General features: G+C 43.8%; 1 protein-coding gene across 9 annotated transcripts in view; it reads left to right on the top strand.

The window, feature by feature from the left end:
- Positions 1-12,094, top strand: part of LMNTD1 (lamin tail domain containing 1) — a 234,282-nt gene that overhangs the window by 109,312 nt on the left and 112,876 nt on the right. For all 9 annotated transcript variants that reach the window (XR_014516765.1, XR_014516766.1, XR_014516767.1 and 6 more), the window contains exons 3-4: positions 5,234-5,349; positions 9,483-9,700. Coding sequence is in view for 6 of the 9 variants with exons in the window: in XM_083464182.1 (XP_083320308.1) it covers positions 5,234-5,349; positions 9,483-9,700 (334 nt within the window). In the remaining 3 variants the exon portion in view is untranslated. The remainder of the gene's footprint in view (positions 1-5,233; positions 5,350-9,482; positions 9,701-12,094) is intronic.

Here is a 12,094-nt window from a genome sequence, read left to right as displayed (position 1 = left end):
TATATGGAGGACAAAGAACCCCTTAGGTAAAGAAGGAACCTTCTTTTCTGAGGCCCATTATCATGGACAAGAATCGACCAAATATGGACAACTAGAGGGCTGGCACCTAAGACTAGGAAAGTGGAAATCTGCCCAAAAACCTGCTCCGACCATAACGCCCTGAAAGTGGAATTGAGACTTACTCCAATCGGTTCCTTCAGATGGAAAATTAAGCATACAGTCTGTGAGCACCTGGAAAGGAATGCTGTGATCACCAACAGTCAGCATGGATTTCTGAAAAATAAGTCATGTCAGACTAACCTGATCTCGTTTTTGGACAGAATTACAAGCCTGGTAGATGAAGGGAACGCAGTGGATGTAGCCTACCTTGATTTCAGCAAGGCATTTGACAAGGTGCCCCATGATATTCTTGTAAAGAAGCTGGTAAAATGCGGTCTTGACTATGCTACCACTCAGTGGATTTGTAACTGGCTGACTGACCGAACCCAAAGGGTGCTCATCAATGGTTCCTCTTCATCCTGGAGAAGAGTGACTAGTGGGGTGCCACAGGGTTCTGTCTTGGGCCCGGTCTTATTCAACATCTTTATCAACGACTTGGATGATGGACTCAAGGGCATCCTGATCAAATTTGCAGATGACACCAAACTGGGAGGGGTGGCTAACACCCCAGAGGACACTTCAAAACGACCTTGACAGATTAGAGAACTGGGCAAAAGCAAACAAGATGAATTTTAACAGGGAGAAATGTAAAGTATTGCACTTGGGCAAAAAAATGAGAGGCACAAATACAAGATGGGGGACACCTGGCTTGAGAGCAGTACATGTGAAAAGGATCTAGGAGTCTTGGTTGACCACAAACTTGACATGAGCCAACAGTGCGACGCGGCAGCTAAAAAAGCCAATGCAATTCTGGGCCTCATCAATAGGTATATAGCATCTAGATCAAGGGAAGTAATAGTGAAACTGTATTCTGCTCTGGTCAGACCTCACCTGGAGTACTGTGTCCAGTTCTGGGCACCACAGTTCAAGAAGGACACTGACAAACTGGAACGTGTCCAGAGGAGGGCAACCAAAATGGTCAAAGGCCTGGAAACAATGCCTTATGAGGAACGGCTAAGGGAGCTGGGCATGTTTCGCCTGGAGAAGAGGAGGTTAAGGGGTGATATGATAGCCATGTTCAAATATAGAAAAGGATATCACATAGAGGAGGGAGAAAGGTTGTTTTCTGCTGCTCCAGAGAAGCGGACACGGAGCAATGGATCCAAACTACAAGAAAGAAGATTGCACCTAAACATTAGGAACTACTTCCTGACAGTAAGAGCTGTTTGACAGTGGAATTTGCTGCCAAGGAGTGTGGTGGAGTCTCCTACTTTGGAGGTCTTTAAGCAGAGGCTTGACAGCCATATGTCAGGAGTGCTCTGATGGTGTTTCCTGCTTGGCAGGGGGGTTGGACTCGATGGCCCTTGTGGTCTCTTCCAACTCTATGATTCTATGAGTCAGAGGAACAATATAGATCATGAGAAGATACGCCAAGACTCGGTATGGCAAAGGGACTGATGGGGGAGGGGGAAAAAACTTTCCTTTCTTTCCTTTATGTGATTAAACAAAAATCCCCACCCACTCACAAGTCAGAAATATTGTTTTAAGGACTTAAGCTGTGGATTTAAGGCTGTGTGGAGATAAACTTTTGAACCAGAGCATGTTTTAAGAAGAGTATGGAATGTATAAGGGCTTTGGAATGACGCAGTTAAAAATACCGTCGCCATATTGGGAAGTTCTGTCGGAGGGCTTAAGTCTGAGAGGAGAAATAGAGAAATAAAGCTGTTTTTATATTGTGGATGAAACTCCTCAGTGGGACTTAAGAACAATAGTTCTGTAATTAATGATGGAAAGAGCACTGTTATCTATGAAGGCGATGATATATGGAAACCATCTCGATTTGAGGACTGGAAGAACGGAAAAACCCACACAGGATTATTATTGGTGTTTATCGGCTTAAGGAGACTATCAGAAGAGATCATAAAGAAAAAAGAGAAAATATATGAACAAAATGTGATGTGGAAACAGCAAGATAGGTCTGGATAGAATTATGAACTTTGTTTGGACTGATTTGGACATTAACGCAGTAGCAAGAAGATGATCAGAATCCCCCTTCAGATCTTGAAATATGGGTTCCCTCAACAAAATTTAAAATTCGGCTTTGTAATTCGGAATTTATGTGATGTGATTTGATATGATGTGATTGGCCGGTTAATAATTTTTTTTTTTTAAGAGATGTACACTCCAAAAAATATTTACAGTGAAATTGCAAATGTCTCTTTCCTATATCCCATGACTATAGAAGTCCAGCCTCTGTTGCAAAAGGATTTGGAATGGAACAGGGCAATAAATGAAACTCTGGTTGCTACCATCTTTAACCTTTTTCCCTTACTACCCCTTTGTTTTTCACTTGACACTTTCCAAGTATTCTTCCACCTGGAACTTGGTGATGCGTAGAAAGTGGGGCTGCCACCACCAATAGCAGCTGTGCCATATTTCTTCATGCCACCCTCTCCCCTGGGAATGTTTAATGAAACAAAGCATGTGATATGATGTTAACCCACTGAGAGTTTTCCTAACCCTGCAAATGGCAGCCAGTGAAGAGGAGCAGGGAATAGGAAAGGCAGTTATGCCATGAGGACAGGATCACACTTCAAAACGACCTTGACAGATTAGAGAACTGGGCAAAAGCAAACAAGATGAATTTTAACAGGGAGAAATGTAAAGTATTGCACTTGGGCAAAAAAAATGAGAGGCACAAATACAAGATGGGGGACACCTGGCTTGAGAGCAGTACATGTGAAAAGGATCTAGGAGTCTTGGTTGACCACAAACTTGACATGAGCCAACAGTGTGATGCGGCAGCTAAAAAAGCCAATGCAATTCTGGGCTGCATCAATAGGAGTATAGCATCTAGATCAAGGGAAGTAATAGTGCCACTGTATTCTGCTCTGGTCAGACCTCACCTGGAGTACTGTGTCCAGTTCTGGGCACCACAGTTCAAGAAGGACACTGACAAACTGGAACGTGTCCAGAGGAGGGCAACCAAAATGGTCAAAGGCCTGGAAACGATGCCTTATGAGGAACGGCTAAGGGAGCTGGGCATGTTTAGCCTGGAGAAGAGGAGGTTAAGGGGTGATATGATAGCCATGTTCAAATATAGAAAAGGATGTCACATAGAGGAGTGGAATTTGCTGCCAAGGAGTGTGGTGGAGTCTCCTTCTTTGGAGGTCTTTAAGCAGAGGCTTGACAACCATATGTCAGGAGTGCTCTGATGGTGTTTCCTGCTTGGCAGGGGGTTGGACTCGATGGCCCTTGTGGTCTCTTCCAACTCTATGATTCTACGATTCTATGATTCTATGATTCTATGTCACATGGTTTGTTTTACTAAGACTATGTAGAAACTGGTGCCTTGAAATGTAGTGAGGTTGCTACCCTGCCCCACTTCAAATCACATTCTTAAGTTGCAGGCCAGAATGGCTGCAGGGATGCCTTCAGCTGATGCCAATCATCTTATCTGTTACCTGTCACTGAACATCAATTCACTGAAGCTGTCACCTGCGCATGCACAATGACTGTCTGAAACTGTGGTGTCTAGTGGAGGCTGGTTTGAGGGAAAGTACATCAGATAGGACTATTTCTCAGGCTACAGGATTCAGGTGGATTGTGGCTGATGCCATGTCTATCCATCTTCAAACATCAGCAAAGGGAGAACGTTAGAGCGACGTAAACAGTAACATGTACACAGCCTGAACGACACGGGGTTGGGGGGAGACTCCTGAGTTTTTAAACAAGATTTTATTGTGTTTTCCCCAAATAATTATTACAGATAAAGCAAATAAAATGAAAGCAGAATGCTGGGCATCAGTATTTTTCAGTGTGTGTGGGGGGGGTAGCTGTTATGTACTGAAGTTCTCACCCTAGGCCAGCAGGGAGATACTGTAGATAGTTCAGGTCCACATATGCAAATAAGGGATCGAAAGTGACATTCAGTGATTGGATAGTTACAGAAAATGGTTACTGTTGCGTTCTAGTGGAGCTCTATATAAGCAGGCTGGTTGAACCCTTCAGTTCAGTTCAGTTCTGGCCTGTGAATAAACAAGAGCTGTTTGAAGAATTGCTGTGTCATCTGATATGTTCACCCATAACTTAACACTGGCGACGAGGATGGGATGGATGGACAACAGAGCATAGCCAGATGCGGCCACCCTCTGAGTGGAGCTGAATCACTGAGCCAACGCCTTCATTTTGATGATTCCCGAGTGGCCAACGTGGATCTTCCGGCAGCGCCTGTGTGGCCTGCGCATCTGCTCGGGATCGCACCATCAGCCGTGTGCCCAACTGGGTGTGGAGGGGGTGGCCACAAGGACCTTTTGCATCAGAGATCCAGCCATTCGCAACCAGACAACACGAACTCTCGGCTCATCGCGGCTTTCTGCTGTGGGGAGACAGCGTCGTGATTCCCCAAAGACTCCATCAACGTGTTCTTGAGGCTCTGCATGTTGGCCTCCTGGGAATCGTCAAAATGAAGGCGTTGGCTCGGTGTTACATCTGGTGGCCTAACATGGACGATGCCATCACTGCCTGGGTTTCTGCCTGTCAAGCGTGCCAAGAATCGAGGCCTGTGCCACCGGCAGCTAAGGGACACGCCTGGGAGATGCCCAAGACACCCTGGTCGAGGGTGCATATCAATCTGGCCGGCCCCTTTCACGGCCGGACCTTTATGGTAGTGGTGGACGCCTATTCCAAATGGCTGGAGGTGGCCCTGATGCCCTCCACCACTACCGAGGCCGTCATCTGGGTGCTGCGAGGCCTCTTTGCGACTCATGGCTGTCCTGATGTCCTTGTCTCCGACAACGGACCACAGTTCACCTCAGGCACTTTTGAGCGATCCCTTTTGGGACTGGGCATCCGCCATGCCCTAACAACAACCTTATTTTTCTCCCTTTAGATTTTATTGCTGTTTTAACTGTATTTTAATATGTTTCATTTGTATTATTGTTGCTGCCCTGATTACCATTTAGTACAAAAGCAAGATAGTAAAAAAATTAATAAGGTGCCTTTAGAAAGGGCAGGATCTATCTCCATCAGTCCAAAACAATTGCATTAACCTAACATGTATGAAACTTAACTTGCCACAGATGCTTAATTCCACAGTCTCCTCCTTTTTTGCCCCTCCCCTTCTTTTTTTAAGCGAATACAAGGTCAACTTCAAACCAAGTTAAAAGCCCTAGATGCTATTCAGGACCAAAATGCTTCTCTGCTAGAAGAAATCTCTACACTGAGAAACAGCTTTGGATATTTTAATGGGTGAGTGCATTCAGAGGTGCTGTAACCAGCACAGCATCCTCCTTTCTTTAAATAAATGTCTTTATTTTAGTTTTTATCACTGCATTAAATGACAGTACAAAATACAACAATGCAATATGGAGCATGGGCTCAGAGTGGACTCGAGTCGTGTTCTCTCTAGAGTAGATCAATCTACTTTTTTTACAAGTTGAAAAAAGAGAAAGAATCCTCAGCCACCTTGAAGATCTCAGCTCATTGGCAGCCCCTGTCCCTCTTCCCTTCTGTCCACTGAGGGGGCACTCGGAGTCAAGCAGGTCCCCCGAGTTGCACAGGGCCACACACCTGCGCCCACTAACCTGGCCCTCATGGCACCAGGGAGTGCGCCATCTATAGGCTGTGTCTGTATCTGCTACTTCTCATGCCATATTTCTGTGCCTTCTCTGTTGTTGTTCTGCCAATGTCGTTGGTGCTTGAAACAACAAGCATAAACAAGGCTGAAATGCCTGATTCTACTTCCTTTTTTAAAAAAGAAATACAGAGAAAGCTTTAGTTGTCACAAATTATTGTGTTAGCCTAAGGTAGGCCTGTGCAACTTGTAACCCAGAGACTTCACTTTGTTCGCAGTTCTAATCAGACAATAAAAGCAGAATGTTTATCTGAATCCAAATGTGCTTCCCTTGCATGGTTCCTGGGCTTCATTCTACCCCTGACCTCAGTTAAAGCCACTACATGTGGGTATGGCACTGAGTGTAGTTTTGCCAAGAGAGTATACCCTAGAATGCTCCCCCAGAATCAATGAAATGAATCCTTGAGACTAGGGAGCTTGAAAACCCTTGTCCTATAGAATATGAAAAATCTGACATCCATCTTCTTAGCACAAGTGCTGGTTTTGACCTCAAGAGCCTTAAATGGCTCACACCTGCAATACAGCAAGGACCGCCTCTCCCCATATGAATGGATCTGAACCCTGCAATGGTCACCGGAGACCTTTCTTCAATGGGCCTCCACCAAGGGAGGTCCAGAGGACGGCAGCATGAGAATAGACCTTTTGTGTGGTGGCTCCCCATTTGTGGAATGTTCTCCCCTGGTTCCCTCATTATATATCTTTAGGCACCAGGCAAAAAACATTCCACTATAACCAGGCCTTTGCCTTTTAGAAGTGGGCTGGATGTTTTTAATGTATTTCTTTTTCCTCTTGGTTTTAATTTTTCTGTGTAGGACTTTTTGTCTGCCTGTTTGTTTGTAAGATGCTTTGGGTTGCTCTGGGCAAGTTAAAGCAACTAAAAACTTCAATAAATAATAGTAGTAATAATAAAGCAGCCTTCCACAATTATTCACAAAATCAAAGCTCTATTCAGAATGACCATATTCTTTGTTTAAAAAGCCCAAAGTCCCAGGCACCTCTAGTCCAGCTTTCTGACCTTCAGACAATTTCTGTGTTCTTGGCTTGTTCCTTTGTAACCATATATATACTAGCAACTGGCAGCTTGCACCACTGAATTTGTCTTCTCTTTTGAGCTGTTCAGTTTCCCTGTCATAAATAGCTTCAGACATGTGTCTGTATACTCAGCTCAGACAGTAGAGCATGGGACTCAGTCTCAGGGTCTGGGTTCGAGTCCCACATTGGTATGGTCTACCCCAAGTGTGTTGGCAGCAAACAGAAATGTTGAGAAGGTTTGGCTGTGCTCTGGGTGGCCCTTCAACAGCCCAAAAATGTGGGGTGGGAGTGGCTGCATCTGCCAATATGGCCTTGTCTCTGAAAGACAGATTTGTCCAAATTCCACATGTGATCACATGCCAAGGCAGCTCAAAAGAGTCCAGGCTTAGATAATAAAATGTAGTCATCTGACGGTTCTGGTGGATAATTTAACTTTGCAAAGTCTTCTTCTAGACACCTTACTTGTTCTGTTCTGTATTGTTTTGTTTTTTAAAGAAAACTGGCCTTTGTAGGTAGGGTTCACTTTCACTAAAACAAAATCCAGATGCTGGGGGGGTAGAATGAAAACAAACCTTCAAAAGCTGGCCTGAAACGAGTGTTAATACCATGCAGGAGTGCTAGCGTGGCCCCACAACCGTGTGTATGTGGGGCTGTGGGTGCCATGCAGCCTGCATGGCCCTGAAATTTGTGGGTGCCCAGCCCCTTCATGGGGAATTTTGTGGGCTCCAGGGAGTTGGCACCTGTGTCTTGGCTGTGTTATTACAAGTAAAAACAGGTCATGCATGATCACATGCAGTATGCAAACAGTGCTGCCACCCCTGGCCTGTGTAATTTTCAGCATCTCTTTGTTCCTCTCACTTCAATTAGTGTTTCCACAGACTTTTTTAAAAAAAAACCCAATGCATTTTTCACAGAAACTGGTGTGTTGATATGCTAATGTACAGAGCATTGGCATACCTTGGTATGCAGAGGTGACTAAGGGCTCACCCCCTCCCTTGCGTTTGTCCTGCTAAGACTCACAATCTGGCGCTGAATCAGACCAAATGGCAGTCGGGTTTTCAGCGGATGGCTGTTTGTTCTGATTCAGTGGAACAAATTATCAGATGATGATATTATCCTAAGTCACATACCAACTAAATGTGGTTTGACAGCAGCTCAATGTAAATGGACTCTTTGTGCTCTTCTGCTAAAAGGCTGAGATTGATTGATTGGAAAGATAAAACATAGCCCCCTTTGAACAATGGATAGAAGATATGACTACTCTTGCCACATATGAATAGATCGCTTTTAGACATAGATTGTGTATGGACCAATATCTGGAATATATTTATATAAAGCACAATGACTTGTTAATAATTTTATACTTGTTAGAATAATCACAGTGCTATATGATATATCACTCATATATCATATTGTACCACAGTTTCTTGTTTGTGTTTTGTTTTGCTTTGATTTTTCTCCGCCTTTTTCACTTTATTTCTCTACTGAAAATTTTCAATAATTTTTTTATTTTTAAAAATGCGTTTTCAAGGGGGAAGCTGCTTCAAATGCAAAACCGCTCAGCCCTGTGCCAAGAAAACCCAGGACAAGCAGAAAATCACTCAGACCTGCCCTTTCTAGGCACAGGACCAGAGGAAGAGTGGGTGAGCCCAAAGTTACTGCTTCCCTGTTGAATGGCATAAACTTTTGTGGACTAGAAGGCCACCGCCTCAGATGCATGAAGATCCTAAATTGGCCTGCAATTAGTTTCGGGGGATGACACAAACATCCTAGCATTGGTCAGTAGTGGGGTAAAAACATGTAATTTCTATTCAAGCCACAGGTGAAAGGTTACAAGTTGGTGAATGATCCCCTGGGATCAGACCCTGCAACAAAGTCCACCTGCAAATTCTGTCTCCATACCTACCCGGACAGTGCTATGGCAAGACCTAATAATATCACCCAGAATATCAGCGGGTCATTCATTGCTTCCATCTTCATCTGCCAGCAATGCCCTTCTGCATTCTACATAGAACAAGTAGGCCAGTCTCAATATTAAATAAACAAATAAACAAATAAACAAATAAACGGACACCAATCAGACATCAAAAAGGGCAACATTCAGAAACCGGTGGGATAACATTTAACACTGACAGGACACTTTGCTGCTGACCTTAAAGTAGTCATGTTCAAGCAAAGAATTTCAAGAGGAAACTCAAGCATGAAACTGCTGCATTTCAATTTATCAGAAGATTCTGTTCTAGTGCCTCTGCCACCCACTTCACCCAGTGATTATCTCAGCACACAGTTAGGGTGTGGAGGCTTAGGACCTATGCTGTAAAAGGATACGCATCCCCACCTTGGATTTGGTTAGTGCCGAATGCTAGCAATTACCAAATTTGGGCAGGCAATGCATCCCACCTGTTTACCATAGATGATGGCAGCTGTATCATTTTGCACACAACCTTCTGGGAAAATATAATCTTCCTCCAGCCATTCAGCATACACTTACAGCTCAATCTTTTCCACATTGGCTCATTTCCTCTCCATACTATTGCAATGTGCCAACCTATAAGTCTTGAACCCATCATAATAGTTTGTTGGCTAAATGGTATTATCTGACTGTAGAAATGAATGGGAAAGTATAGCATATGCATTGCTGTCCCTTAGCAGGAAAGGGCTTGACTAACTGTAAATAAATGCAATTTCACCAGCTTGGTTTTTAATGTCCATACAGAATTGAGGCTGCACGCTGTCAGTTGCCCTCTGCTCCACCCCAGTTCCAGCATACCTCAGAGAACAAAGCCAGCGTCTCAGCCAAGCCTTCAGAGAAAGTCCTGTATTCACGCTTTATGCCGTCAACTTCAACAGTTAGCCTGTTACCAGGAAAATCATCATCAAGAATGGTCCGGTTCCCTATATCCTCCTCACTTCTGACACTAGATAAAAAAATTGGTAAGCTCACAGATTGTACCAGAGGACTTTGAAAAATGACTACACACTTCTCCCCCAGGCTAGTGGGAGCCCGTGGGCAAGACTGCCCTTAATGGAAGAGTCTTCACTAAATCATTAGGAACAAAACCTTTTTTTAAAAAAATGTCCCCACAGAATTGAGGCAGCACATCATGGAGTTCTGAGTTCAATGATACATCAGGGGTGGGGAACCTTTGGCCTTCCCAATGTTGCTGAATTACAGCACCCATCAGCCACAGGAAGCACGGCTGATGGCCAGGAAAGATGGGAGTGGTAGCTCAGCACTATCTGGAGGGCCGAAAGTCCCCACCCCCGGTGGTATACATGAAAAACTACGCTGTGCTACCACCAGACATGGGGAAGAACATAGCAGACGAAGGGTGCCATGGGCAGCATTCAACCGAAGTTTTACTCAGGGTAGAGCCATGGAAATTAATAGACCTAACTTGTGGTTTCTTCCAACTCTATGATTCTATGATTCTAACTTAGGCACAGTCAGTAATTTCATTGGGTCTACTCTGAATACTGCTTAGCTGAATAGCACCCTATGAATCTTTGCTCTACATGTCAGCACAAGTACAAAGTTTACACAAACAGATGATAGATAGATAGATAGATAGATAGATAGATAGATAGATAGACAGATAGATAGATGATAGATAGATAGATAGATAGATAGATAGATAGATAGATAGATAGATAGTATTTCTGGTGCATATGTATGCCTGTTACCTGAATTTGGTTGCATCCACCTTTGCCAGCCTGGTGCCCTCTGGATGGTTTGGCTGAGGTTCATGAGATTCCAGTCCAAAACATCTGGAGGGCACCAGGTTGGCAAAGTCTGGGTTATAGACATTTGTGTGTCCTGTTTTTAAATGTGCTGCTTTTCTTGAATAAGGTGCATGACCCTTTATTTTGGTGGCATTGTGTAAAGCTTGTCTTCTGTCACTAGGCAGCTGTTTGTTTCAGCATTAAGCTACACCATGGGTAGGCAAACTAAGGCCCAGGGGCCAGATCTGGCCCAATCGCCTTCTAAATCCGGCCTGTGGACGGTCCAGGAACCAGCATGTTTTTACATGAGTAGAATGTGTCATTTTATTCAAAATGCATCCCTGGGTTATTTGTGGGGTATAGGAATTCATTCATTTTTTTTCTTTTCAAAATATGGTCCAGCCCCCCACAAGGTCTGAGGGACAGTGGACCGGCCCCCTGCTGAAAAAGTTTGCTGACCCCTGAGCTACACACACAAAGATGCAGCAAACCACAGCAGAGGGACCAGAGCATTGCCTTGTGGCAGGACTGGCATATGCTAGTGATGATGAGTAGAATTTCTGTTGGGAAGAAATTCAGCAGAAACGTGGCAAACTGAAATTAAGATTAGAAAAATGAGAAACTGAAAGAAACTGAAATTGCAGATTTGCTCATCCCTATGATGACATACTCTCCAAGTCTGATCTATAATTAATTTTCACTAATAGACTGCAGATAATTTATTTGAATTAATTACTTAAACATCTACCAGGTGTCTAACCCAACTCACCATGATTAATTACAGACTCATCCCTGCCCACCCAAATGATGCCGAATGCCACAATTTCCTCTTCTTTGAACATTCTCAATTCAGAAACCCCATGAAGCTCCCATTGGATGCATTTCCAGACTGACAAGACAAAATTAGCCAAGGAGTTTTGGTTCAGGCTGCTCATTCTACTGCCAGTCCCATCTCTGCACAGGAAAAACAGCAGCAACACAGAACCCAACCTGCCTACTTTCTTCAATATGGAGATTAGTGGTTATTAAGCTGCATTTTGGCCACCTTATCCCCTCTTGGGTAATGCTCATCATGTACAAAATCAACACCCTGCTAATGCACGCACATCTGTCTTGGCTTCCGCTGTGTGCCTCAGTACTCACTCTCTCTCTCGCTCTCTCTCTCTCTCACACACACACACACACACTATTGGATTATACCGACTTTTCATTTGCTACTAAGAAGACTTGTACATTACCTAAAATTGGAAGCTTATGCTCTATCTGAACAGTGCCGAATAAATATTGCCTTTTCCTGTATAACACCTTTTATTATGGAAATATGGAAGCAAAGATCCTTGCATATGCAATAAAAAAAGCTGTTGGAAAAGTTCTGTCTGAGGACTGTAACTAGAAACCAGACTAGTTTTGAGGCTACAAAAATTAAAAGCAAAATATTCCTTCCTTCAGACATTTAACTGCAAGATGGCTGGTTTTGGATCTTTGAAGCTTTTTCCTAGGATAGCACAGCTTCTTAGAAAATAATTCCCACGATCCACACTTCCAAGATTCCAGCTACCAACACACAATATTTGACAGTGTCAACATAATCCATCCAGTAGCACC

Source organism: Podarcis liolepis, assembly GCF_965112155.1.
Source record: "Podarcis liolepis genome assembly, chromosome: 10".
Lineage (NCBI taxonomy): Eukaryota > Metazoa > Chordata > Lepidosauria > Squamata > Lacertidae > Podarcis > Podarcis liolepis.
The sequence above is the reverse complement of the archived record's forward strand: the minus strand, read 5'-3'. Positions and strand labels throughout refer to the sequence as shown.